Below are 27,888 nucleotides of genomic sequence, written 5' to 3' on the forward strand. Positions count from 1 at the left end.
ATTCACAAGTGGCTGCCTTCTTGACAGCTGCAGCTCCAGCATAAAAACGGAGTTCTCAACAAGGATCAGTTGCAGGTGGCAGAACTTTGTTTTTTCAGGTCTTGGAAAACTTTTTGCAGGTCTACTGATCTTGGAAGTGATGAAGCCGAGATCCATCGCCACTAACTTCCTGGGAAAATCCTCTCCCCACATTGACTGAGCGCATCTTCAACGGAGATATCTACCAGCAGCATGGGAACCATTTATTTCCTTTCATCCTGGTCCTCAGATTCGGAGGACGAGCAGCTGCAGCAGCAGCAGAACCAGGCACAACAGCAGCAACAACAGCAGGAGTGACAACCTCCTGCTCAGCCATCTGATGGTACACAGGGCAGAAGGTGTCAGCGCAGGGATGCACATCGCCACAGGAGATACCCCCAACACAAGGTTTACAGGCAGAGGATGACCTTCCTCAACATGACTGAGCAGCAGTGCCAAAGGAGGCTGAGACTTTCGCGAGATCTGCACAATGCTGCACCAACACCTGGAGCCCAGTGGAGCGGGTGGATACCCCTTACCAGTGGCTGTCAAAGTCACCACCGCCCTCAATTTTTTTGCTTCAATGTCCTTCCAGGGCTCTTCAGCAGCATCTTCCAGTCGGCCGCACACACTTGCATCACGCAGGTAACCGATGCCCTCTTTGGCAAGGCGCACAATTACATACACTTCTCCAAGGATCAAGCAAGTGTAACCGCACGTGCGGTTGGTTTTGCAAATATGGTAGGCTTGCCAAGGGGGCAGGAAGTCGTAGACTGCACACGTGGTCCTTAGGGCACCCCATCACAATCCAGCTGTTTTTGTCAACTGCAAGGGCTTCCACTCCCTCAACGTGCAGCTGGTGTGTAACCACAGGAAGGACATTTTGCATGTTTGCGCAAAGTACCCTGGCAGTTGTCATGACTCATTCATCCTGCTGCAGTCTAGTGTGCCTCCGCTCTTCAATCCGCCAAACCAACTTTCTGGGTGGCTACTTGGAGACAAGGGCTATCCCCTGAAGACGTGGCTGATGACGCCGTTGAGGAGGCCATCGAACGAAGCTGAGGAGCGCTACAATGTCAGCCACATTTCGACCAGATCCATTATCGAGCAAACCATCGGCTTGCTGAAGATGCAATTCAGATGCCTTGACAGATCAGGTGAAACCCTACAGTATTCAGTAGCCAGGGTCTCCAGAATCATCGTGGTCTGCTGTGCACTGCACAACATCGCGGCTTGAAGCTGCCTGAGGAACAAGTGGCTCAGCGCATAGCCTCCTCAGATGAGGAGGAGGAGGAGGAAGATCTTGCGGCAGCGGATGTGCCAGTTCCAGCAGCATGCGAGCAATTTGCTGGCCGTGATGCAAGGTAATTTTGCCAGATTCGCTTAAGTAGACAAATCAAACAAATGTGGCTGGCACCTTAACACACCATACACAATGTACAAGAACCTGTGGGTTCCTATCACTCTCACCACCATCATTACAAATGCAAGTCGCCCTGAGCTCTCAATGTGGAACTTCCATTTCCGAGATCATATAGGTCAGAACTTCAACTGTTTGCCATCACTTCTGTTTAATCCATTCACAAAAGGATGACAGTGTCAAAAGTTATACACAACAAAACATAACCGAACACCCGAGTGACTACCCTGGTGATTAATTGTGCTTTATCTTCCTCTTACACGTGCTTCTATGTGGTGCTTCCCCTGTGGTTTCAGCAGGTGTGGAGGCACCTTGCTCACTTTCATGGTACTCCTGCTTCGACACCTTTGGCAGGTGTCGTCTGGGTTTGCGAGCCGGTGAGGCTCGGCAACAGTCTGCTCCTCCTGCGTCTGTGCAGGGGCTGAGACGCCCATCTCAGTTGGGTGAGGACTCTGGTGGGGCTCTGACCAAGGGCTACTCAGTGGCAAGGGAGTGTGTACGCTTGGGGAGGAGCCCCCACTTCCTTGTTGCCCGCCACCAACAAGTGGCTTTACAGCACCTTGCTGCACATCTGGGGGGGCCATGAGGACCCGCATCTGCACTGGCAGTCCTACTCAAAAGGACTTCCATGAAGCTCTGGTTTCTCTGCTCAATAGCTGTCCATCACTCCTCCAGAGATGTCAGTCTATTCTGAACATTCACCATATTTTCCTGACTCTGGCAACTTATTTCCTCCATGACCATAGCCATCTTTTCCACGGAGGTTGCCATCCTATCCGTGTTGGTGCGTTCATGTGCCATTGTCTCCACAAAGGCACTGCTCATGTTAGCAATGGACTCCTCCATCCGCTCCACACTCGCAGTAACCCTGGAGACAAAACCTGCCAGAGACTCCTGCATCTGTCCCTGGAGTTCCAGCACCACTCTCTTTCTGGATGGACCCGGAGGCACAGGGTCCACATGCAGCTGAGCAGAGCTGGGAGCGCCTTGCGGCCTCTGACAAGGACTGCTGTCCCTGTCTCCACCATCTGCTGATGCTCACTTGTAAGCTGCGATACACCAGGTGACAACACTACTCTATCTCCTGAAGGTCCCACCGAGCTGTGCGTATCTGCGCTGGTGCTGGGTGCACTTAATTCTGCTGACGCTGCAGGTTCCTCTGAGGAGTCTTCTGGCTCCGGCTCTTCCTCTTGGACAGTGGGGAGGGGGGCTGTCGGTGGTCCTGAGGGAGTAAAGGCATGAGTTACACGTGATATTAACGTAGCATGTACATGGAATAGTGCAGATTATCATAAGTCAATCTGTATGAGCATCAGATGCCATATCAGTCGCTCATGCAATGTAAGTAAGAGAGATGCAAATCTATTCTGTCACCAGCTTGCTCTGCTGCGCTCATCTGACCGTTCCCCACTTCCAGATCCTCATCACCTTCGATTATGTCGAGGGCAGCCTCCTCAGCATTGGTCAAATGGGCAATTGAAGGTGGCCCTCCTCCTGTCCCAGCCCTCTCCCTCTTATTGTGGGCTCTCTTTTCTTACAATGAGGGACACAAGTGGAGTTTGAGTGAGAATGATAGAGTGTAGAGAAGCCATAGCATAGATGCTTAGGAGACAAAGATGGAGTGAGGTGCCAATACCAAGGGTCCTCCCCGTGCGTTGTTAGTTGTTGGCATTGCATAACAGTGATAGCGAGTGTGAGGGCAGCATAGTCGAATAGCGAAGTGATTCTGTAGAGAGAGAGAGAGAGAGAGAGAGAGAGAGAGAGAGTGTGTGAGTGTGAGTGTGAGTGTGAGTGAGAGATGGTTAAGGGTGCAAGGGATGTAAGGGTAAAGTGGGATGTGGAGGAGTAGATTGACAATGCAGTGTGCTGATAAGATATGGGGAGCAGATTGAGGATAATGGTGAAGTTATACTCACTTTCCCTGAGCGGACTAGGTCTTTGAACCTTTTTCAGCACTGCAGCACCCAGGTTCGAATGCACATCGATCTCGAGCTGACCTCCTGTGCAATTTGCAGGCACACAGCTTTGATCTGCTGTGTGGCTTCTTCCTCCCAGAAGATGGGAAGAGTACCTCCTTTTGACCTCTGACTCCCTCCACAAGAGCATGGAGGGAGTCATCAGCAAATCGTGGTGAGGCCTTCGACCTTAAGGTTGCCATGTCAGCAGTAGTCAGCAGAGTAGACAATCCAGAAGAAAAAAGAATGAACCAAGGCTGCATGGGCCCCTTAAATGCAGCTGGCTCTCAGACGTCAGCAGAGGTGAGTTCCAGATGCAAAACAGTAATTGGCCAGGGGAGCACACACGCAGGGAATCAATTGCCCAATTAGGGCAAAAATCGCAATTTTTTACCGGCTGAAAGCGGAGGTGGGACTGAGACCCTCCGACCACCTGACCCACACCCACCCCGCCACCAATTATAAAATCCCGGCCCTAGTCTCTGTGCCTTTCTAGCAAGGCAGCTATAGATTGGAGATTCAATTTGTGGGAAAATCATAACTGTTGACCTATTGTCCTATCACTTTATGTCTGCATCAGGCCAGAGCAAAAGGAAACAATGTAAAGAGGCAACATTGTAATGCAACGCAGAAACTTACATGAGCAGACTGGAAGTACCCAACATAGTGGCCCAGAAATTCAGGTGCAGGCGAGGGTACACATATTGCATTATAATGGAGCGAGGGTGGCCTCAGAGCCCACCAGCAAAGAGTGGTGGAAAATCTAGTCGTGGCTAGCGCAAGTGCAAGGTAAGTGGGTCTGGGGATTTTGGGGGGGGGGGGGCGGCGGTCAGAGAATGCAGGGCTGGAGATCGGGGGGGCCAAGGTAAGTGGGTCCAGGGGTCACAGGGCTGAGGAACGTGGGGATCGGGAGTGGAGAGGTCAAGAGCGGCAGCGATCCGGGTTTTGGCGGGGGGGGGGGGGGGGGGGGGGGGGGGGGAGGGGGGGGGGAAGCGGTGGCGATCAGTTCCTTTAATGGGGGATCGGGCTCCACATTCAAGTATGTTACTTAACTTCTTGGGTGGCAGGCGATCCATAGGCTTGGCTTCTCTCGAGTGCGCCTCAGGACAAACCAATTTTACCGATGGGACCTCAAACAGGCGTTCGGGCCCTTATATGCAAAGACCCTAATGCCTGCTTCAGGCGTGGGTAAAGGACGTCTCTCGTTTGTCTTTACACAACACGGCGGGTGGCACACTTCTGGCCGGAAATGAGCGCTACTTCCTGCCCCCTATATTGGGCCTAGTAGTCATGAGTAGTGCCTGAAAAATGAGCACTGTGCGGACCAATTTCTAGGTCAGTGTGTTTGAAAACAACCACAGACTGAATGACTAAAATCATATTGGAGACCATTAATTGAGCCTTGTCTGCTAGATAATATCACCCCTTTAAAATAATGAAGCAGATACTGCAGCAGGAAAGGGTTCTGAGATATTGCATTTTTGCCAGAAGCTCAATTGTGAATTGAAATAAACAATCATCCAAGAATGATGAAATGTGGGTAATAACCAAGTAAAATTAGAACTCAACACTAATCAAAACCCACCATATGAAGGCAGCAAGTTCACACAACATATAACCAATTGTGACGCCAAACAATTCATTATACAAATTACTGGAAAATGCAATTGTCAGACAGCTTTAATGGCAAACTAGAATCATCACCAATAATTTGAAATTGGCTAGCAGTCTGCCCATGGTTTGGGGCAATTTTGGTTCGTTCTCCCTACCTGAAGCAGTCATTTGTGCAAGAAAAAGAAGAAAGACGGATGTAGCATCAATCTGCAGGTGACCCCACTGATGATCTTCAACAACAGTAGCACATGTTCCATTGTTGTACTTTGCATGAAGGGCATCGCTTGTACTCAGGGTGTGCTTGAATGTTTCAACTTTATTCATCTATGTACATAACAGAATAGTATTGTCACCAGCAATAAACTATAGATTAGGCAATCTTCATATACTGCACTGGCCCCACCAAAACTTTATAGGATAAGGCTGCCTCTCTGCATCTCTGACAGGTACAGTGTCTGAGACGAGACAACTGCCCATGTCTTGCATTGCAACTAAAAGTTCAGGAGGAAATCGGAACGCAGCAACAGGCATCAGAAGCAGATTGTAACGGACAGCAGTTGGGCTACTAGAATTAGTTTCATATCCATGTTCAGGGCAGGGGAAACAATTCAGACAGGGCTCCTGCTCCTGATCACTATCCAATGACTCCTAGAAAATGTGCGCGCGAATGCCAGGTAAGAACCAAACAGGGCTTAGCTGTGAAGTCCCCCATGGTCAAAAGTCTACCTACCCTCTATGTAGCCTCAGGCATGAATGACGACTATTTGGGCAAGCTACTGAAATACTACAGTGCCCACAGAACCATATCACAGCATGTCTTCAGGAGAAGATGGGAGAAAACTGATGCCCTACTAGTCAAGCTAGCTAATCACTTCTCCAGGAATGATACTATGTTAATATTTCTTACCTCTAGCCACTCCACACGTTTTCCTACAAGTTCAAAATAAAGAGCTCATAAATCCCAAATCAGGGCTCAGTGTTAAATTTCTACCAGTTAAGTCATTTTACACTATGCATTTTAAACAGAACACATAAAAACTCAGTCGATTTCATAATATGGTAATTGTTTTAAAGATGCAAACAACGGTTGAACATTCAGTAATACGTCTCAGTTATGGAAAACATTAGAAATGTTACTTAGCTATGCAGTCCAGTTATGCTGCAAGCACAAATGTCAAGACTTCGAATAGTTCAAAGTGATAAATGTAACTAATTACTTTACAAACAAAGGATCTGATGTGAAACCCGGAATGATTTCGTACCTGTCTCATCATGCAGTGCAGCAACCCCCGCATCAGTTTCACCACACTCTGGAAGATGAAATAAAAACCAGTACATGTTTACATGGAGTCAGCAATTCCTACCAGGCCATGACCCTCCAGCAGCCCTTTTCTGGCACTGCTGTACCCACCTCAGCTTTCACATGACATTTTCAAACTGTTCAGAGATGACAAACTATTCAGCGATTAAGTTACAACCACTTTGGCAGATTCAATACAGAGTATAATATCAGTGCTACTGTTTCTAAGAAAATAAACTGAAACATTTTTGAACCACGTAGATTCACTTTAAAATAATTTAAAAACTACACATAAATTCTAACGCACCAAAACATGCTTTGCTCCATTTTAAAATGTATTTTTGAGTGTATTCCCACTCAATTGCTAAGCGTTAGGCTTGGAGATCCTTATATGTAATCAACTCCCACTGGTGCGAAGGACAGGGGATGGGGGGGGGGGGAGGAAAGAGTGGGGAGAGAAAAATAGCACAATTACATAGATATCTCCTTCTTTCCCAGTTTTCTCCCATTAACTCTCCCAATGCCGGGGTACTGTTCAGGGCAGACGAGCAGCTTTCAGAAGCTTCACATAAGTAACCATTCTTCCAGACTATTTAGGCACAGGGTGCATCACAGTCAAGACAGACCTGGTCCTCATTTTGTATTCACACAAATGCATTTGCCAGCAGGCATCACTGGATACTCATCAGAAGGAACCCTGGCTGAATTTTCCCCTATCACTATCCCAGAGATGCCAAGGCCAACTGTAGTGTCCCAATCATCAGCATAGCTGAGATCAGCTAATTCAGCACAGACCATGCATTTAACTAGGGACCTGGGTTGTTCTGTTGGATTTAATTCCACAAAATGCAATACATTTATTCATTGAGTCAAACAAGGCACTTCATGAGTCTAAACACCGCCCCTTGATATTCAACAGCATTTGCCAAATTGCCAAATCCCCTACCATCAACATCCTGGGGTCACCATTGACCAGAAACTTAACTGGACCAGCCACATAAATACTGTGGCAACAAGAGCAGGACAGAGGCTAGGTATTCTGCAGCGAGTGTCTCACTTCCTGACTCCCCAAAGGCTTTCCACCATCTACAAGGCACAAGTCAGGAGTGTGATGGAATACTCTCCACTTGCCTGGATGATTGCAGCTCCAACAACACTCAAGAAGCTCAACACCATCCAGGACAAAGCAGCCCACTTGATTGGCACCCCATCCACCACCTTAAACATTCACTCCCTCCATCACTGGCACACCATGGCTACAGTGTGTACCATTTACAAGATGTACTGCAGCAACTCACCAAGGCTTCTTCAGCAGCACTTCCCAAACCCGCAACCTCTACCACCTAGAAGGACAAGGGCAGCAAGCGCATGGGAACACAATCACCTGCAAGTTCCCCTCCCAGTTACACACCATCCTGACTTGGACATGCATTGCCGTTCCTTCATCATTGCTGGGACAAAATCCTGGAATTCCCTCCCTAACAGCACTGTGGGAGTAGCTTCACCACATGGACTGCAGCGGTTTAAGGCGGCAGCCCATCACCGCCTTCTCAAGGGCAATTAGGGGTGGGCAATAAATGCTGGCCTTGCCAGCAACGCTCACATCCCAGGAATGAATTTTAAAAAATGATAGAAAGCTTGTTTTTGATTTCCTTACTGAGCAGGGTGGGTCAGCCTGAGATGCAGTTTCATACTAACACCATTAATGCTGTTCCACAAGCCATTGTGCAGCTATAGTTCAGTCACCTTCTCTATACTGTGATTCTGCCTGTACAACTATGCCTCTTCCTAAAAACCCCATCTCCCCCATCAACAGCAGAAAGCTCTTGTTCTTCACAATATTCCATCTGACAGCCTGACACAGCATTGGTTAAAAAAAAACACCCAATAGAGGTACAAAGGCTGAAAGACATGAAAGCTGAGATTTTACCTTAAAAGTGAACTCGGATACAGGATTAAGATAAGGAAAGTTCCATCTGAACAGAACTTCAGGAGTAACTAGCTCACACTCAAGAGTGGTTAACTTATGAAAGGGATTACAACCCACTTTAGTGAACAAGGGTTTGGTTGAGGCAATAAAAAAAAGTGGATAGATTATAATTTAATGATGAATAAAACATATGGCTTAGTAAAAAGATAGGAGGTAAATGAAAATAATCCAGGTGAGCCTTGTTCAGGGCAGATAGATTTGCTGACTGGTTAATGCTCATTTCTTATGACTACTACTAGTAGTAGTAACCAAAAACTTTTTTAAAAATTAGAACTTTATGGGTGCTAATAAGGGCATCGTTTTTTCCCCACTTTGTAACAAGAACTACCAATTATGTGCAGCTACTCACCTGCTCAAGCTCATAAGCTTTTGCTTTATCCTCATCTCGATCAGCATTTTTGCGATAGGCCAGTCCCAGTCCCCAGACTGCCAGGATGCTGTACACATTATCACGGACCCAAGCATCCTGCTGTTCAGGGCTAGCAGGCAGTAACCCAGTTACACAATTCTACAAAAGGGGAAATGGTTATGGATAGACTTTAAGCAACACACTAAAGTCAGTTTAAGAGGAGGACTGAACTCATAGAAACATAGAAGACAGGAGCAGGAGTAGGCCATTCGGCCCCTCGAGCCTGCTCCGCCATTCAATGAGATCATGACTGATCATCCAAATTCCCTGTCCCTGCCTGCTCCCCATATCCCTTTAGCCTCAAGAAATATATCTAACTCCTTCTTGAATATATTTAATGAATTGGCCTCTACTGCCATCTGTGGTAGAGAATTCCACAGGTTCACCACTCCCTGGGTGAAGAAATTCCTCCTCATCTCAGTCCTAAATGGCTTACCCCTTATCCTTAGACTGTGACCCCTGGTTCTGGACTCCCCGGCCATCAGGAACATCCTTCCTGCATCTAGTCTGTCTAGTCCTGTTAGAATTTTATAAGTTTCAATGAGATCCCCTCTCATTCTTCTAAGCTCCAGCAAGTATAAGCCCAATCGACCCAATCTCTCTTCATACGTCATTCCTGCCATCCCAGGCATCAGTCTGGTGAATCTTCGCTGCACTCCCTCCATGGCAAGAACATCCTTCCTCAGATAAGGCGACCAAAACTGCACACAATACTCAAGATGTGGTCTCACCAAGGCCCTGTACAACTGCAGCAAGACATCCTTGTTCCTGTACTCAAACCCTCTCGCTACGAAGGCCAACATACCATTTGCCTTCTTAACCGCCTGCTGCACCTGCATGCTTACCTTCAGTGACTGATGCACAAGGACACCCAGGTCGCATTGCTCTTCCCCTTCTCCCAATCTATTGTCGTTCAGATAATAATCTGCCTTCCTGTTTTTGCCACCAAAGTGGATAACCTCGCATTTATCCACATTATACTGCATCTGCCATATCACCCAACTTGTCCAAATCATACTGGAGTTTCTCGGCATCCTCCTCACAGCTCACATGACCACCCAGCTTTGAGTCGTCTGCAAACTTGGAGATATTACATGTAGTTCCCTCGTCTAGATCATTAATATATATTGTGAATAGCTGGGGTCCTAAGACCGATCCCTGCGGTACCCCACTAGTCACTGCCTGCCACTCGGAAAAAGACCCGTTTATTCCAACTCTTTGCTTCCTGTCTGCCAACCAGTTCTCTATCCAAGTCAATACCTTGCCCCCAATCCTATGTGCCTTAACTTTACACGCTAATCTCTTATGCGGGACCTTATCGAAAGCCTTCTGAAAGTCCAAATACACCACATCCACTGGTTCTCCCTTATCTATTCTACCAGTTACATCCTCAAAAAATTCCAGTGGATTAGTCGAACGTGATTTATCTTTTGTAAATCCATGTTGACTTTGTCCGATCCTGTCACTGTTTTCCAAGTGCTCTGCTATTATCTTTTATAATGGACTCTAGCATTTTCCCCACTACCAATGTCAGGCTTACCGGTCTATAATTCCCCATTTTCTCTTTACCACCTTTTTTGAATAGTGGGGTAACATTAGCTACCCTCCAATCCATGGGAACTGTTCCAGAGTCTATAGAATTTTGGAAGATCACCAGCAATGCATCTACTATTTCTAGGGCCACTTCCTTGAGTACCCTAGGATGTAGATTATCAGGCCCTGGGGATTTATCAGCCTTCAATCCCGTCAATTTCCCTAACACCATTTCCCTCTCATTAGACCCTATGTTCCCCGACATCTCTGGGAGGTTATTTGTGTCCTCCTTTGTGAAGACAGAACCAGAGTATGTATTTAATTGGTCTTCCATTTCTTTGTTCCCCATTATAAATTCCCCTGATTCTGACTGCAAGGGACCTACGCTTGACTTCACTGTAATGATAAGTAACATGTCATTCTGGAATGGTACACTAGATGGAGCTGTATGTTTAGTAGGGGGCTACCCACAATGCAGTAGTCAAGATGGATGCCTGTACACTAGTCCACATGGCTGAATAAATGACTAGCTCAAGCTAGCTGTTCATAATGAAAACGTCTATTTATTTATGAACATAACATGGTACCAGAAGTGGTAATATCTGCTGAATATTGTGAAACGCGACATGGAGAATTTGAAGCCACCGGAGGGTTTGAAACTCACGGGGAATGTCGACTGCAATTGGCGGACTTTCAAACAACAATTCGAACTCTACATTGCTGCCATAGGGTTCGGTACGAAGCCAGACGCAAGGAAAATAGTGTTACTGCTCACGGTTGCAGGCCCGCAGGCGATAGAGGTATTTAATACATTTGTATTTGATCAAGAGGAGAACAGAGAAAAAATGGACAATGTGCTAAAGAAGTTTGATATACATTGTTCTCCCAAAAAGAACGAGACCTATGAGAGGTACGTGTTCCGTTCACGGACACAGCAGCAAAATGAGACTTTTGATAGCTTTGTGACCGATCTGGAACTGAAAGCACAGACATGTAATTTCTCTGAACTGAAATCATCCATGATTCGTGACCAGATTGTGTTTGGTATTCATGATTAAAAAAAAAGTCAGGGAACGTTTGCTGAGAGAAACCGAACTAACATTGGAGGATGCTGTGAAAATATGCCATGCCAGTGAGCTAGCTCAGAAGCACGCGAAGACTTTCAGTGAAATTAATAATAATGCGACTGTAAGGAGTGACGGTGCTGTGTTCTGCAAGGGGAAGAAAAGTGGGCAGAACAGAAATGCAAAGCAATCGGAGGATGGAATTTTTAAATTGTAAACGCTGTGGTTACCAGCACCAGCCAAGACAATGCCCAGCGTCTGGGAAAATGTGCACAAAATGTAATGGAAAGAATCACTTTGCCAAACAATGCTTTTCAAAAGTAAAAACAAAGAAAGGGCAACAAGTCAATGTGATTAAGGACACTGATTTAAGTGAGACATTTTTTTGTAGGAATGGTGTCATGTGACAATATAGAAAAGGATACAGAAAATGTGCAGCCCTCAGGAATGGACAATGCTGAACATAAAGTTAATGCAGTAAAAGAGGACAAATGGATAATGCCACTGCAGGTAAATGGAGCATTAGTTACATTGAAACTAGACACTGGGGCAAAAGCAAACTTAATCAGTATGAGTGACATACAAAATATGAAAGAAAAGCCCAAAATACAGAAAAAGTCAGTACTACTGAAGAACTATAAATGGACAGAAAATAGATAGCTTAGGTGTATGCAGACTTAAAGTGACAGTCAAAGACAAAGTGCATCATCTCATATTTTCTGTTGTGGCTGAAGGACTTGATTCACTACTAGGTGACAAAGCTTGTGAGGACTTAGAACTGGTCAAGAGTCTACCGTATAAACTGTGCCATAAGCAGACCAGATGACTCGGTGGATTCTGCAGTGAGTAATTTCCAGGATGTGTTCAAAGGATTTGGAGTTCTACCATTCACTTACAAGATCCAGCTAAAGGAGGATGCTCAGCCAGTGGTACATGCTCCAGCACCCCTGCGTGACCGGCTCAAGAAAGAACTGGACAGAATGACCACACTAGGAGTCATCAGGAAAATCGAAGAGCCAACAGACTGGGTTAACTCCATGGTATGTGTAAAGAAAAAGAAGAACAATGATCTAAGAGTATGCATGGATACAAAGGACTTAAATGCAAACATAAAACGTGAACACTACCAGATTCCCAAGCGAGAAGAAATCACCAGTGAAATGTCAGGTGCCAGATACTTCACAAAGCTCGATGCCTCACAAGGATTTTGGCAACTAAAACTGGATGGAGAGCACCAAATACTGTACCTTCAACACACCATTTGGCAGGTATTGTTTCCTCAGAATGCCTTTCGGGATAATATCTGCATCTGAAAACTTTCATAGACCGATGGAATACATAATTGAAGGTCTGGAAGGAGTTTGGGTATATGTTGATGACATCATCATCTGGGGCTCCACACTGAAAGAACACAATGAGAGACTGACTAAAGTGCTACAGAGCATACGCCGGAATGGACTGAAGCTCAACAAAGCCAAGTGTCAGTTTGGCGTCCAGGAAGTCACTTTCCTAGGAGATAATCTATCTGGTAAAGGAATAGAGCCAGATATGGAAAAAGTAAACGCCATACTCAAAATGCCCCGACCCACTGAAAAAAGGAGTGCTACGAATCATGGGGATGGTAAACTTCATTGGAAAGTTCATTCCTAACTTGTCAGCCAAGACAGCCTGTCTGCGAGACCTGCTACATAAAACAAATGAGTTCGCATGGACAGAAAGACATGAACAAGAGTGGATGAACCTCAAAACAGTACTGACAACCACACCTGTACTCACCTTCTTTGACCCAACAAAGAGAATCAAAGTGTCAACGGATGCATCAAAAGATGGCCTAGGCGCGGTCTTGCTACAAGCAGAGGGTGAAGATTGGAAGCCTGTTGCCTATGCCTCCAGGTCTATGACTGATTCTGAGTGTCGATACGCCCAGATTGAAAAGGAATGTCTAGGCTTGGTAGTTGGACTAGAAAAGTTCCATAGCTACATATATGGACTTCCCACCTTCACAGATGAGACAAACCACTGCCCACTGGTTGCCATCATAAAAAAAAATCTGAATGAGATGTCTCCAAGGATTCAACGACTCATGATGAAGCTGCAAAGATATGACTTTGAACTGATCTACACACCAGGCAAACACAGTGTTAGCAGATGCACTATCCCGAGCACCCACAATGAGTCATGTGAGCTCTACTGAGGAAGACGTGGATGTTCATGTGAGTATGGTCACTGCTGCGCTGCCCGTGTCAGACACAAAATCAAAGCAAATAGCAGAAGAAAACAGTAAAAGAACAGTAATAGAGAACATTCATCATGGTTGGCCAAAAGGTACTATCACATAAGGTCAGAGTTGAGTGTCGCAAGTGGACTATTACTAAAACAGAACAGAATAGTCATTCCACAGGCTCTACGTCAAGACATGCTCAAAAGGATTCATGAGGGACACCTCGGAATTGAAAAATGCAAAAGGAGAGCAAGAGACACTGTTTATTGGCCTGGCATAAATAAGGACATTGAGAACATGATAGGCGAATGTGAGACATGTCAGAAACACCAAAACAACCAAGCAAAGGAACCAATGATAGTAGCTGACTTACCAACAGCACCATGGCAAAAGGTTGGTATGGACCTCTTTCATTTGAATGGTAAAGACTATCTAATAGTGATTGACTACTATTCTAACTCTCCTGAGATGGCGCTGCTCTCAAGCACATCAGCAAGCAGTGTCATAATGCATGTTAAATCCATCTTCGCCAGACATGGAATTCCCAGGATTGCCGTTAGCGACAATGGTCCGTGCTTCAACTGTAAGGAGTGGCAACAGTTTGCAGCACATTATGACTTTCAACACATCACATCCAGTCCTCTGTATGCTCAGTCGAATGGTAAGGCAGAGAAAGGTGTTCAAGTTCTCAAACAGCTACTAAAGAAAGCAACAGAAAGCAAGTCTGATCCTTATCTCGCCCTGCTGAGCTACCGAGCCTCCCCTTTAGACAGTGGTTCTTCACCTGCTGAGCTCCTAATGGGTCACAAGTTGCGCACCACGCTACCCTGCTGTGCAAAAGAAAAGCAGAGTAAGGAACTGAGACAGAGACTTCAACTGTTAAAGCTGAAACAGAAATCATACTATGACAAGTCATCCAAAACTCTGAAACCATTGACAAGGGATGATGTTGTCAGGATTGAGGATCCAGATGCATGGAACAGGAAAGCTACAGTTCTTGAGGAAGTAGGACCAAGGTCATACACTGTTAGAACTGAGGAAGGACAGATTCTCAGGAAGAACCGCCGTTCTCTCCTGAAAACACAAGAAACTATCCAAGAGCAAATCGATGACAATGCCGCAACTGAATCTTGTCAATCACCACCAGAACAATCTAACACAAACACACATACAGGCTCTCATGCAAACACATCAGACTTACCTGTGCTGAGAAGATCCACACGTGAAGTAAAAAAGCCTGATAGACTTAATCTTTGAGTATAAAGAAAACTACAATAAAAGAATGAAAAGCTTAGAGTACATAAAGTAAAGCTTTGAAAATGTGTTGACTGTTGAAGATGTTTATGTCATTATGATTGATTGATATTGATTTTGTTTAACCTCTAAGGAAGGGGGATGTAATGATCAGTAACATGTCATTCTAGAATGGTACACTAGGTGGAGCTGTATGTTTAGTAGGGGGCTACCCACAAGGCAGTAGTCAAGATAGATGCCTGTACACTAGTTCACATGGCTGAATAAATGACTAGCTCAAGCTAGCTGGTCATAATGAAAACGTCTATTTATTTATGAACATAACATTCACCAATCTTTTTCTCTTCACATATCTATAGAAGCTTTTACAGTCAGTTTTTATGTTCCCTGCAAGCTTACTCTCATCCCCCCTCTTAATTAATCCCTTTGCCCTCCTTTGTTGAATCTTAAACTGCTCCCAATCCTCAGGTTTGCTGCTTTTTCTGGCCAATTTATATGTCCTCTCCTTGGATCTTATGCTATCCCTAATTTCTCTTGTTAGCCACGGCTGATTCACCTTTTTTGTTTTATTTTTATGCCATACAGGGATGAACAAATTCTGTAGTTCATCCATGCGATCTTTAAATGCTTGCCATTGCCTATCCACCGTCAACCCTTTGAGTAACTTTCCCCAATTAATCCTACCCAACTCGCGCCTCATACCATCGTAGTTTCCTTTATTTAAATTCAGGACCCTAATGAGTCAAATACTTCACTCTCCATCTTAATGAAGAATTCTATCATATTATGATCGCTACGCCCCAAGGGGCCTCGCACAACAAGATTGTTAGTTATTCCTCTCTCATTACATAATACCCAGTCTAAGATGGCCTGATCTCTAGTTGGTTCCTCGACATATTGGTCCAGGAAACCATCCCGTATACACTCCAGGAATTCCTCCTCCACAGTATTGTTACTAATTTGGTTAGCCCAATCTATATGTAGATTAAAGTCACCCATGATAACTGCTGTGCCCTTATTGCACGCGTCTCTAATTTCCCGTTTAATGCCACCCCCAACCTCCGCATTACTGTTTGGGGGTCTGTATACAACTCCCACTAACGTTTTCTGCCCCTTGGTATTTCTCAGCTCTACCCATATAGATTCCACATCATCAGAGCTACTATCCTTCCTTACTATTGTGTTAATCTCCTCTAACCAGCAATGCTACCCCACCTCCTTTTCCTTTTTGCCTGTCTTTCCTGAATATTGAATACCCCTGGATGTTGAGTTCCCAGCCTTGGTCACCCTGGAGCCATGTTTCCGTAATCCCAATCATATCATGTCCGTTTACATCTATTTGCGCAGCTAATTCATCCACCTTATTACGAATGCTCCTCGCATTAAGACACAAAGCCTTCAGGCTTGTTTTTTTAACACTCTTAGACCTTTTAGAATTATTATTTACTGTGGCCATGTTTCATAGCCCTATATATACACTTCATTAATACTGCAACTCACTGCAGCATAGTGTTCACTCGCTCCTTAAAGAGTTAAGTGCTACAGATGCATACTGGAGCATTCACGATGCTCGGGACATCGTGAATAGCACGTTTAGGGAGTTGGACACACCACAGGTAGAGGTTGGACAGGAAGAAAGGGAACGGGTGACCAACAGGCAGAGTACTAGGCGCAGGCAGGTAGTGCAGGGATCCCCTGTGGCCATCCCCCTTTCCAACAGATATACCACTGAGTACTGTTGGGGGGGATGGCTTATCAGAGGAAGGCAGCAGCAGCCAACTTCCTGGCACCAGGGGTGGCTCTGCTGCACAGAATGGAAGCAAAAAGTGTGGTAGAGCTATAGTAATAGGGGATTCAATTGTAAGGGGAATAGATAGGCGTTTCTGCGGCCGCAAACGAGACTCCAGGATGGTGTGTTGCCTCCCTGGTGCAAGGGTCAAGGATGTCTCCGAGCGGCTGCAGAACATCTTGGAAGGGGAGTGTGAATAGCCAGTTGTCGTAGTGCATATAGGCACCAACGACATAGGTAAAAAGCAGGATGAGGTCCTAAAGGCAGAATGTTAGGAGGTAAATGAAAAAACAGGACCTCAAAAGGTAGTAATCTCAGGATTGCTACCAGTGCCACGTGCTAGTCAGAGTAGAAATAGAAGGATACTTCAGATGAATACGTGGCTAGAGGAATGGTGCCAGGAGGAGGGATTCAAGTTCCTGGGACATTGGAACCGGTTCTGGGGGAGGTGGCACCAGTTCAAACCGGACGGTCTGCACCTGGGCAGGGCTGGAACCGATGTCTTAGGGGGAGTGTTTGCTAGTGCTGTGGGGGAGGGTTTAAACTAAAATTGAAGGGGGTTGGGAACCTGAGCAGGGAGACAGAGGAAAGGAAAACAAGGATAAAAGCAAAAGATAGGAAGGAGACAAACAAAACTGGCAGTCAGAGAAATCAACGGTTTAAATCAAACGTGGCCACAGTAAATAATAATTCTAATAGGTCTAAGAGCGTTAAAAAAACAAGCCTGAAGGCTTTGTGTCTTAATGCGAGGAGCATTTGTAATAAGGTGGATGAATTGGCTGCGCAAATAGAGGTAAACGAATATGATTTGGTTGGGATTACGGAAACGTGGCTCAAGGATGGTCAAGACTGGGAACTCAACATCCAGGGGTATTCGATATTCAGGAAAGATAGGCAAAAAGGAAAGGGAGGAGGGGTAGCATTACTGGTTAAAGAGGAGATTAACACCATTGTAATGAAGGATATTAGCTCTGATGAGGTGGAATCTGTATGGGTAGAATTGAGAAATACTAAAGGGGAAAAAAACATTAGTGGGAGTGGTATATAGACCTCCAAACAGTAAGGCGGAGGTTGGGGATGGCATTAAGAGGGAAATTAAAGAAGTGTGCAATAAGGGCACAGCAGTCATCATGGGTGACTTTAATCTACATATAGATTGGGCTAACCAAATTAGTAACAATACTGTGGAGGAGGAATTCCTGGAGTGTTTACAGGATGGTTTCCTGGACCAATATGTCGAGGAACCAACCAGAGATCAGGCCATCTTAGACTGGGTATTATGTAACGAGAAAGGATTAATTAGCAATCTTGCTGTACGAGGACCCTTGGGTCGGAGCGATCATAATATGATCGAATTCTTCATTAAGATGGAGAATGAAGTAGTTGACTCAGAAACTAGGGTCCTCAATTTAAATAAAGGAAACTACGATAGTCTGAGGAGCGAGTTGGGTAGGATTGATTGGGGAATGGCACTCAAAGGGTTGACGGTGGATAGGCAATGGCAAACATTCAAAGACCGAATGGATGAACTACAGAATTTGTTCATCCCAGTTTGGCATAAAAATAAAACAAAAAAAGGTGACTCAACCGTGGCTAACAAGGGAAATTAGGGATAGCATAAGATCCAAGGAGAGGACATACAAATTGGCCAGAAAAAGCAATAATCCTGAGGATTGGGAGCAGTTTAGGATTCAACAAAGGAGGACAAAGGGATTAATTAAGAAAGGGAAAATAGAATATGAGAGTAAGCTTTCAGGGAACATAAAAACTGACTGTAAAAGCTTTTATAGATATGTAAAGAGGAAAAGATTGGTGAAGTTAAGCGTAGGTCCCTTGCAGTCAGAATCGGGGGAATTTATAATGGGGAGCAAAGAAATGGCAGACCAACTAAATACATATTTTGGTTCTGTCTTCACAAAGGAGGACATAAATAACCTCCCAGAAATACCGCGGAACATAGGGTCTGATGAAAGGGTGGAACTGAAAGATATAAGTATTTATAGGGAAATGGTGTTAGGAAAATTGATGGGACTGAAGGCCGATAAATCCCCAGGGCCTGATAATCTACATCCCAGGGTACTTAAGGAAGTGGCCCTAGAAATAGTAGATGCATTGCTGGTCATCTTCCAGAACTCAATAGACTCTGGAACAGTACCCATGGATTGGAGGGTAGCTAATGTTACCCTACTATTCAAAAAAGGTGGCAAAGAAAAAGCAGGGAATTATAGACCGGTAAGCCTGACATCGGTAGTGGGGAAAATGCTAGAGTCCATTATAAAAGATGTAATAGCAGAGCACTTGGAAAGCAGTGACAGGATCGGACAAAGTCAACATGGATTTACAAAAGGCAAATCATGCTTGACTAATCTACTGGAATTTTTTGAGGATGTAACTGGTAAAATAGATAAGGGAGAACCAGTGGATGTGGTGTATTTGGACTTTCAGAAGGCTTTCGATAAGGTCCCGCATAAGAGGTTAGCGTGCAAAATTAAGGCACATGGGATTGGGGGCAAAGTATTGACTTGGATAGAGAACTGGTTGGCGGACAGAAAGCAAAGAGTTGGAATAAACGGGTCGTTTTCCGAGTGGCAGACAGTGACTAGTGGGGTACCGCAAGGATCGGTCCTAGGACCCCAGCTGTTCACAATATATATTAATGATCTGGACAAGGGAATTGGATGTAATATCTCCAAATTTGCAGACGACACAAAGCTGGGTGGGAGGGTATGCTGTGAGGAGGATGTCATGAAACTCCAGTACGATTTGGACAGGTTGGGTGATTGGGCAGAAACATGGCAAATGCACTATAATGTGGATAAATGTGAGGTTATCCACTTTGGTGGCAAAAACAGGAAGGCAGATTATTTGAATGGCAATAGATTGGGAGAAGGGGAAGTGCAAAGAGACCTAGGTGTTCTTGTGCACCAGTCGCTGAAGGTAAGCATGCAGGTGCAGCAGGCGGTTAAGAAGGCAAATGGTATGTTGGCCTTCGTAGCAAGAGGGTTCGAGTACAAGAACAAGGATGTCTTGCTGCAGTTGTACAGGGCCTTGGTGAGACCGCACCTTGAGTATTGTGTGCAGTTTTGGTCACCTTACCTGAGGAAGGACGTTCTTGCCATGGAGGGAGTGCAGCGAAGATTCACCAGGCTGATACCTGGGATGGCAGGAATGACGTACGAGGAGAGATTGTGTCAATTGGGCTTATACTCACTGGAGTTTAGAAGATTGAGGGGGGATCTCATCGAAACCTGTAAAATTCTGTCAGGTCTGGACAGACTAGATGCAGAAAGGATGTTTCTGATGGCCGGGGAGTCCAGAACCAGGGGTCATAGTCTAAGGATAAGGGGTAAGCCATTTAGGACTGAGATGAGGAGGAATTTCTTCACCCAGAGAGTGGTGAACCTGTGGAATTCTCTGCCACAGAGGGCAGTGGAGGCCAGTTCATTAAATATATTCAAGAAAGAGTTGGATATATTTCTTGAGGCTAAAGGGATCAAGGGATATGGGGAGAAGGCAGGGACAGGGTACTGAATTTGGATGATCAGCCATGATCTCATTGAATGGCGGAACAGGCTCGAAGGGCCGAATGGCCTACTCCTGCTCCTATCTTCTATGTTTCTATACACTACCATTATCAATTGAAAGGGCTGTCATCCTACTGAACTCCACAAATAAACTCTAAAGCCTGCACATCTGCCAATGCACTTTATTATGTTTATGTTAATGTATTACAAGTCAAATGAATGTTGAATGTTTAAATGTCTTAATCTAAATGTACACTCTCGGGAGCCGCAAGCCTACATTTCGTTGTACTGCACTTGTGCACTAACAATGACAATAAAGTTGATTATTATTATAATTAACATGACAATACCTGTCAATCACAAAAACTGTTGCCTTGACACTGTTGCCATGAGCATATAATGTACTGAAACATAAATAACCAGATCATTTACAGAAAGACGCAAGGCTGCAATACAGAAAGCATCAGTAAATCTCAATCGTAAACTCATAATTGAGTCACTTTCTGCTTTTGTGTGTGCTAAAAGTATGAGTAAAAATCAGTTAAAAGAGCCAATCATTACACGACTTGAGCTCATTTACAGTTCTACAAATGCCAGCTGCCCTCTCTAAACTCACCGAAGTGGTCACTTTTTATGTGTGGGCGTAGACACAAAAATATTTACAATCTAGATCAATGATTTAGATGAGGGCACCGAGTGTAATGTATCTAAAAGCAAAATACTGCCAAAGATGGAAAACTGAAATAGAATGTATCCAAGTTTGCTGACGATACAAAGTTAGGTGGGAAAGTAAGCTGTGAGGAGGACGCAAAGAGGCTGCAAAAGTTAAGTGAGTGGGCAAGAACATGGCAGATGGAATATAATGTGGAGATGTATGAAGTTCTCCACCATGGTAGGAAAAACAAAAGCAGAATATTTTTTAAATGGAGAGAGACTGGGAAATGTTGCTATTCAGTGGGATCTGGGTGTCCTTGTACACGAATCACAGGGTTAACATGCAGGTACAGCAAGCAATTAGGAAAGCAAATGGTATGTTAACCTTTATTACAAAAGGATTAGAGTACAAGAGTAAAGAAGTATTACTGCAATTATATAGGGCCTTGGTGAGACCACACCTGGAGTACTTTGTACAGTTTTGGTCTCCTTATCCAAGGAAGGATATACTTGCCTTAGAGGGAGTGCAACAAAGGTTCACTAGACTGATTCCTGGGATGAGGGGCTTGTCCTATATTCCTGAGAGTTTGTAAGAATGAAAGGTGATATCATTGAAACATATAAAAATTCTTAAAGGGCTCGACAGGGTAGATGCTGGGAGGATGTTTCCCTTGGCTGGAGAGTCTAGAATTAGGGGTCACACTCTCAGAATAAGGAGTTGGCAATTTAGGACGGAGATAAGGAGAAATTTCTTCCCAAGGGTTGTGAATCTTTGGAATTCTCTACACTAGAGAGCTGTGGATGCTCAGTCGTTGAGTATATTCAAGACAGAGATCAATAGAATTTTTAGATACTAAGGGAATCAAGGGAAATGGAGATAGTGCGGGAAGGTGGAGTTGAGGTAAAAGATCAGCCATGATCTTATTAAATGGCGGAGCAGGCTCGAAGAGCCGAATAGCCTACTCCAGATCCTATTTCTTATGTTCTAATATAGGAAAGCCTGGCAATAAGAAAAGCCGTTTGGTTCAATAAGCCCATTGCCTCCACAATTCATGCACAACTACCTCAATCACAGACTCCTCTCTCACCACCACCTCCCCCCCCCCCCCGCCCTGCTGTACACTTCACTAAGTCCTATGGATCAAACAGATCTAACCCTAGAACTCTCAATTCCCTTTCTTGACAGCTATTGATCTAACATATTTTTAAAGATATAAATAACTCAAGAGTTGACGGCTTTTCCATCTATTATAGGCACTACTTCTAACTACATATGCACTCTCATTTCAAAAAAAACATTTTCTAATCTCTAATCTTGTGAATTTTGCAACCATGTCCTTGAATATTGTGTCATTGTCTAAGCTAAACAGCCTGCTTACCTTATCTATACCTTGCAAGAAATGTGCAAAGACTGTAGGGAGGCGAGTGCGGCAATCACCCAGCATCCACCTATGCAATTTCCAGCCGAGGTTGCTCGCTATGGATCAGGAGCAGGAACGCTGGTTTACCAGGCACTGAGCCAACCATAATGCCCCCTCCACTGCTTGGGCTGATATCTGGACCTGAACTTTCCACTTTGAATGCAATCGGCATTGTGTCTCTCCCAGCAAATTGCGGCCAAAATTGAACTTGTTTAGGGAAGTTTTTTGTCTCAAGTTTCCGCTCAAACTCATTACGAACTTAAAATCAGTCATGAATCAGCACAATCGGGCAACATTTCAAATGTCACTTAAAAAAATTTTTGCTTTAAAATTATTCCTCGATATATTTAAGAGTGGGAACTTGGCGCAGTTTTATTAATAAAGCTGAAAATGGGTTTCACACAAAAAAAAGCATTTTTAATCAGTGTCTAGTCCAGCACCTGTGAGTAACCACAGTAGTCAGTTTTAGTAAATTTTAAAAAATTATATTAAAAAACTTTTAAAACGTGCCTATTAGTGTCCTTGTGACAATTGCAAATTCATTAAGAGTTTTAAAATGAGCTGGACAAGTTTGTTCCTGTGGCTAACATCACAGAACACAAAAGGTAGGTGGAATGTTGGGTATGTACGCCATATCACTGTGATCACCTGAACTCTTTTTGATCGCTTTAGGGGGTTGGAGAGGAATTTCCCAGGTTTTCTTCCCCCGAATTGGCCTAGGGTTTATCATCTGGGTTTTTGTCTCTCCCAGGAGCTTACATGACTACTAGTGAGAGGGAACACTGGAGGTCATGATGTTCTGTTGTGTCATAACTATTTGGGAGAGACTCGATTGGCCAGCCAGTCTTTTCCTGTTTGTCTTTTTGCGTGTTCATATGTTTTGGTTGGAGGTGATTGATATTATTCTGCAAGTCACAGGGAATAGAATACCCAATGACTCAGTCTCACATATTCCACCCAAGGAGGTTTACAATACATTTCAGAAAGCCTTGATAGAATGTTCCATGACCACCACCGAATTTCTCTACAGAAGTGGTCAAAACACCTGCGATTTTCACAGAATTCGCACTGCTGTAGATATAGTAAATCTACTTAGTCACCTACTCACCGCACTTCAAGTCAGCATCTTTTCTTAATAATCTGGTCTGAGCTTTGTCTGTTTCTAATTTACCTCCTATTGAATGTCAGCAATTTCTTACTTTATCATAGATCTCTGGCAGCACGTGAAAAACTGGCACTGATCTCATCTATTTCAGATGAAAGGGTCAGCAATACTGCTCTGACCAATGTGATGAAGGGACTACCAAGATCTGCATGTAGATAGTCATTGCCTAGCACTTCTGTGGCGCGAATGTTACCTGCCACTTATCGGTCCAAGCCTGAACGTTGTCCAGGTCTTGTTGCATACAGGCATGGGCAGCTTCATTATCTGAGGAGTTGTGAATGGCACTGAACACTGTGCAGTCATCAGCGAACATCCCCATTTCTGACCTTATTTTGGAGGGGAGGTCATTGATGAAGCAGCTGAAGATGGTTGGGCCTAGGACACTGCCCTGAGGAACTCCTGCAGCAATGTCCTGGGGCTGTGATGATTGACCTTGAATCACCACAACCATCTTCCTTTGTGCTAGGTATGACTCCAGCCAGTGGAGTGTTTCCCCCCCCTCCCCCGATTCCCATTGACTTCAGTTTTACTAGGGCTCCTTCATGCCATACTCGGTCAAATGCTGCCTTGATGTCGAGGGCAGTCACTCTCACCTCACCTCTGGAATTCAGCTCTTTTGTCCATGTTTGCACTAAGGCTGTAATGAGGTCAGGAGCAAAGTTGTCTTGGCGGAACCCAAACTGGGCATCAGTGAGCAGGTTATTGGTGAGTAAGTGCCACTTGATAGCACTGTCGATGGCACCTTCCATCACTTTGCTAATGATTGAGAGTAGACTGAAGGGGCAGTAATTGGCCGGATTGGATTTGTCCTGCTTTTTGTGGACAGGACATATCTGGGCAGTTTTCCACATTATAAGTCTGTCCTTGTTTCTGTATCATTATTACTAATTATAAAGGATGGTGTATGCCCAGATGTTTTCCTTTGCAGAACTGTTTTCCCCACATAGTTATCAAATGATTAAAGTTCTATGAAACTTTAGGAACCAGAATGCTATGGCACGCCTCTAATTAAGTCTCTTATTACCTCATCTTGTAACTGACCAGTGTTGCAAGGTCAGCCCTGGCCCAACAGCCCAGTAGTCACCACTCCAAACTGACTCTCATGCTCAACCAGCAAAGGCTAATGGTTAACATTACTACAATATAAAAAGAGAAATCAATAGTATTATAACATTAGTAGTCTTCAGGACAGTCTGATTAACCCTACCCTTACACTAGGAATACTACAAATGTTCTTAGCACACATGGGCAGGAGAGGAAACAATTAAATATCAGTTGTAATTATCACTCCTGATCCCGATTCAGCAAGCCCTGCTCGAAACATACGTGTGTAGACATTGGGTGAGAGCAGCATGAGGCTTAGCTCTGATGCCGCTCAGTGACATAACCTGCCAAACTTATTACTGGATAGACACATGAATAATAGCCATTTGTGCTTTCCTTTGCCCCCTGCCTGTTCTGCTGGTTCAGGTGGCAGTTAAACATCTGATTCCACTACTTAAAATGGCAGGGAGTTGTAGTCTCCTCCCATTATGCTTCCCTCAACCAATATCAACAAAACGGATCACTTTTCATTCACCCTCTGGGCTGCTAGTCCAGTACCATAATCACTGCACTATGGGTTCGATAGCATAGTGATTATGGTATTGGACCAGCAATTCAGAGCTAGTGAGCAAGTCTGATGGGATTTGTGGCTGGCACCAGATTAAATATCATGAATGTGCCGGATTGTCATAAAAACCTAACCTGCCTACATGTGACTCCAGTTCACACTACATGGTTGACTCTTAATGCCCTCAGATGGGCAATAAATACAGCCTTTCCAGTATCACCCACAGCCAGAGAACAAATATATATTGGCCCTGAAATTGCAGTGTGTATGACAGCGTACTCTCAAGAGTACGCCATCGTATTCCCTTTGAAACGCCCACAAGTTTGGGATTTGCACATGCGCAAAATCCGGAATTTGCAGTCTGTCAACATACACGTTGACAGGCTATCCATAGGGGCCCCAAAAAAGCAATCACTGGCACAGAGTTGGGCTATTTGCCCAGCGACTGGCCAGCGATTGTGCACAGAAGTCATACGGTTGATGCAAGCAGGTGCAGGGCTTGTTTGCATCAGCGTAAGGGGATATCTAAGGTTTTAATTAAACATTTTCATATCCTAAATTATGCACATATACACTGTATTAAATGAGTTCATGAAAATATTGGCCGATTATAATTTTAATGCATAAAATTATCAAAACATTTAATTTTTAGTAAGGTTGATGGAATGAAGGTAATTATGAATAAAATTCCAATTCTGTACATTGTATAATTATTAGATTTGGAGATTCCATTGCATCTCATTAGGGGATTGCCTGCTTAAATGATTGAAATGGAATTCTCCTTTGTCATTGGACGATCAGGTCCACGTGATCCCAGGTACGCCTCTGCACCGCCCACGTCCCTGGGATCAGTGGGCCATTACGCTGCCCTCCACCTCGAGTCACAAGACCGCAACCTTTCACAGCCTGGCCGCCAGCAGTAATTGTTTTGCGGGTCTGAAGCGTACTCGGCGGGTACGCCTCCGACCACAATTTCTAGCCCATTATTTAAAAAGTTTTCATCTTGTGGGCTGTTACTGGTGCTGAATATTTGCCTACATAGCAAGTCACTGTACTTAAAAAAGAAAGTTTAAATATCTCTTCCATACATCAGGAGAAAAAGAGAAATGTAAAGGCAAATATAAAGACTGCAAAGATTCATATCACTGGCGAGTTAAACACCTGTTGCGATTGCAGGCGGCTTTGACAACGTGACTTGAGTTATGAAATATCACACTGCATGTCCTGAAAGAGGCTTAAAGAAAACATCGCGTCTTCATTTGCAAACAAAGTAGAAGTTAACCAAAAGTCACGGCTAAAAATATCATGATATCATGAAACTGTTTCCAAGCCACAAACTGTTTGCATGAAGGCTGTGCCCGTTTAATGTGTCAATATTAATCCTCAAACCAGCTTTTATTAAAGCGAGTGCCGCGGTTGAGGTATTTATTCGCACGGTAAGCCAGCTCCTGCGAGCTGCAACAGAATTGCCTGGAAGACACGTCGCGCTCCCTCCTTAACTCGATGGCAGTTACCCACCTGGTAACACAGGATGGTGTTGTTCACCAGCCGGGCGTAATAGTCCAACCTCACCCCGGAATTACTTCGGCTTCTCATCCTCGGAGCTGCGACCGGCCGCCTCGCTCTCCGGGTTCCTGCTGGAGCAGCGCAAGCAGGCGGGCAATGTTATCGCCCCCTCCCTGCAGGGCCTTGCTCCAGTGCCCCCGCCCCTAGCAACCAGCCTGACAGCGCCGTCAGCCGCCGCCCACTCTGCAGAGGTCCCTGGCATTCGACGAGGGGAACTGGAAGGCGCGCCACTCTGCGTCTGTCACTCTGGGACCAACGGCCGGGAGGTGGGGCAGCGCCGGCTTACAGCACATGCGCACTTCGAGACTCTCGCTCGTGGTTACTACGCATGCCTACATCCAGCCCCTGGCTCCCAGCTGTTGGGTACGTGGACATTTTGGCCAGTCACCGCCATCATTGCAGATTATCTCTGTTTTTATTACAGAACTGTACTTGCCTTCAAAGGGGGCTGGTGCCTGTCTTATAGAGTCATACGGCACAGAAGGAGGCCATTTGGCCCATTGAGTCCATGCCGGCTCTCTGTACAGCAATCAAGTCAGTCCCATTCCCCTGCTCTATCCCGGTAGCCCTGCAAGTTTATTTCCCTCAAGTGCCTATCCAGACTCCCCTTGAAAACATTGAGTGTCTCTGCTTCCACCACTTCCGTCGGCAGCAAATTCCAGGTCATCACCACTCGCTGCGTAAAAAAGATTTTCCTCCTGTATCTCTTGCCCAAAACCTTAAATCTGTTTTCCCTAGTCCTTGTACCATCAACTAGTGGGAACAGCCTTTCCCCGTCTAGCCTATCCAAACCCGTCATAATCTTGTACACCTCTATCAAATCACCCCTCAACCTCCTTTGCTCTAATGAAAACAAATCCAGCTTCTCCAACCTGTCATAATATAATAGCAAAATACTGCGGATGCTGGAAATCTGAAATAACAACAGAAAATGCCGGAAATACTCAGCAGGCCAGGCAGCATCCGTGGAGAGAGAAACAGAGTTAACGTTTCAGGTCTGGGACCCTTCATCAGAACTGGAAAAAGCTGGAGATGTAATAGATATTAAGCAGGTGCAGAGACGGGGGTGGGGGGCGGTTAGGAGGGGAGGAAGGAATTGAAAGAACACCCTGTACTCTTGTAAGAGGCAGGAAAGATAAAATGTTGCAAATGGGAATGGAAAAAATCATACTGCATGAAAAATGGGGGCAGGGATGATTATCTGAAATTGTTGAACTCAGTGTTGAGTCCGGCAGGCTGCAAAGTGACCAATCAAAAGATGAGGTGCTGTTCCTCGAGCTTATGTTGAGCTTCATTGGAACAATGCAATAGCCCGAGGACAGAGAGATCAGAGTGGGAGTGAAATGGAGAATTAAAGTGACAGGCGACTGGAAGCTCAG

At 44.9% G+C, this 27,888-nt stretch overlaps 1 protein-coding gene across 6 annotated transcripts in view; it reads right to left on the minus strand.

Moving 5' to 3' along the window:
• The window catches only part of phka1a (phosphorylase kinase, alpha 1a (muscle)), a 199,625-nt gene extending 172,951 nt beyond the window's left edge, over positions 1-26,674 (minus strand). The window contains exons 1-4 of one of the 6 annotated variants that reach the window (XM_085996211.1): positions 26,462-26,674; positions 8,647-8,805; positions 6,270-6,317; positions 5,163-5,331 (exon numbers count right to left, since the gene is read on the minus strand). In XM_085996211.1, the coding sequence (XP_085852337.1) occupies positions 5,163-5,331; positions 6,270-6,317; positions 8,647-8,805; positions 26,462-26,539 (454 nt within the window). In that variant the 5' untranslated portion in view covers positions 26,540-26,674. The remainder of the gene's footprint in view (positions 1-5,162; positions 5,332-6,269; positions 6,318-8,646; positions 8,806-26,461) is intronic. The other 5 variants (XM_085996205.1, XM_085996221.1, XM_085996203.1 and 2 more) reach the window with 5 other exon arrangements.
• Between the last annotated feature and the right edge of the window lie 1,214 nt (positions 26,675-27,888).

Source organism: Somniosus microcephalus, chromosome 1 (assembly GCF_052327205.1).
Source record: "Somniosus microcephalus isolate GS21.2 chromosome 1, FLI_Smic_1.0, whole genome shotgun sequence".
Lineage (NCBI taxonomy): Eukaryota > Metazoa > Chordata > Chondrichthyes > Squaliformes > Somniosidae > Somniosus > Somniosus microcephalus.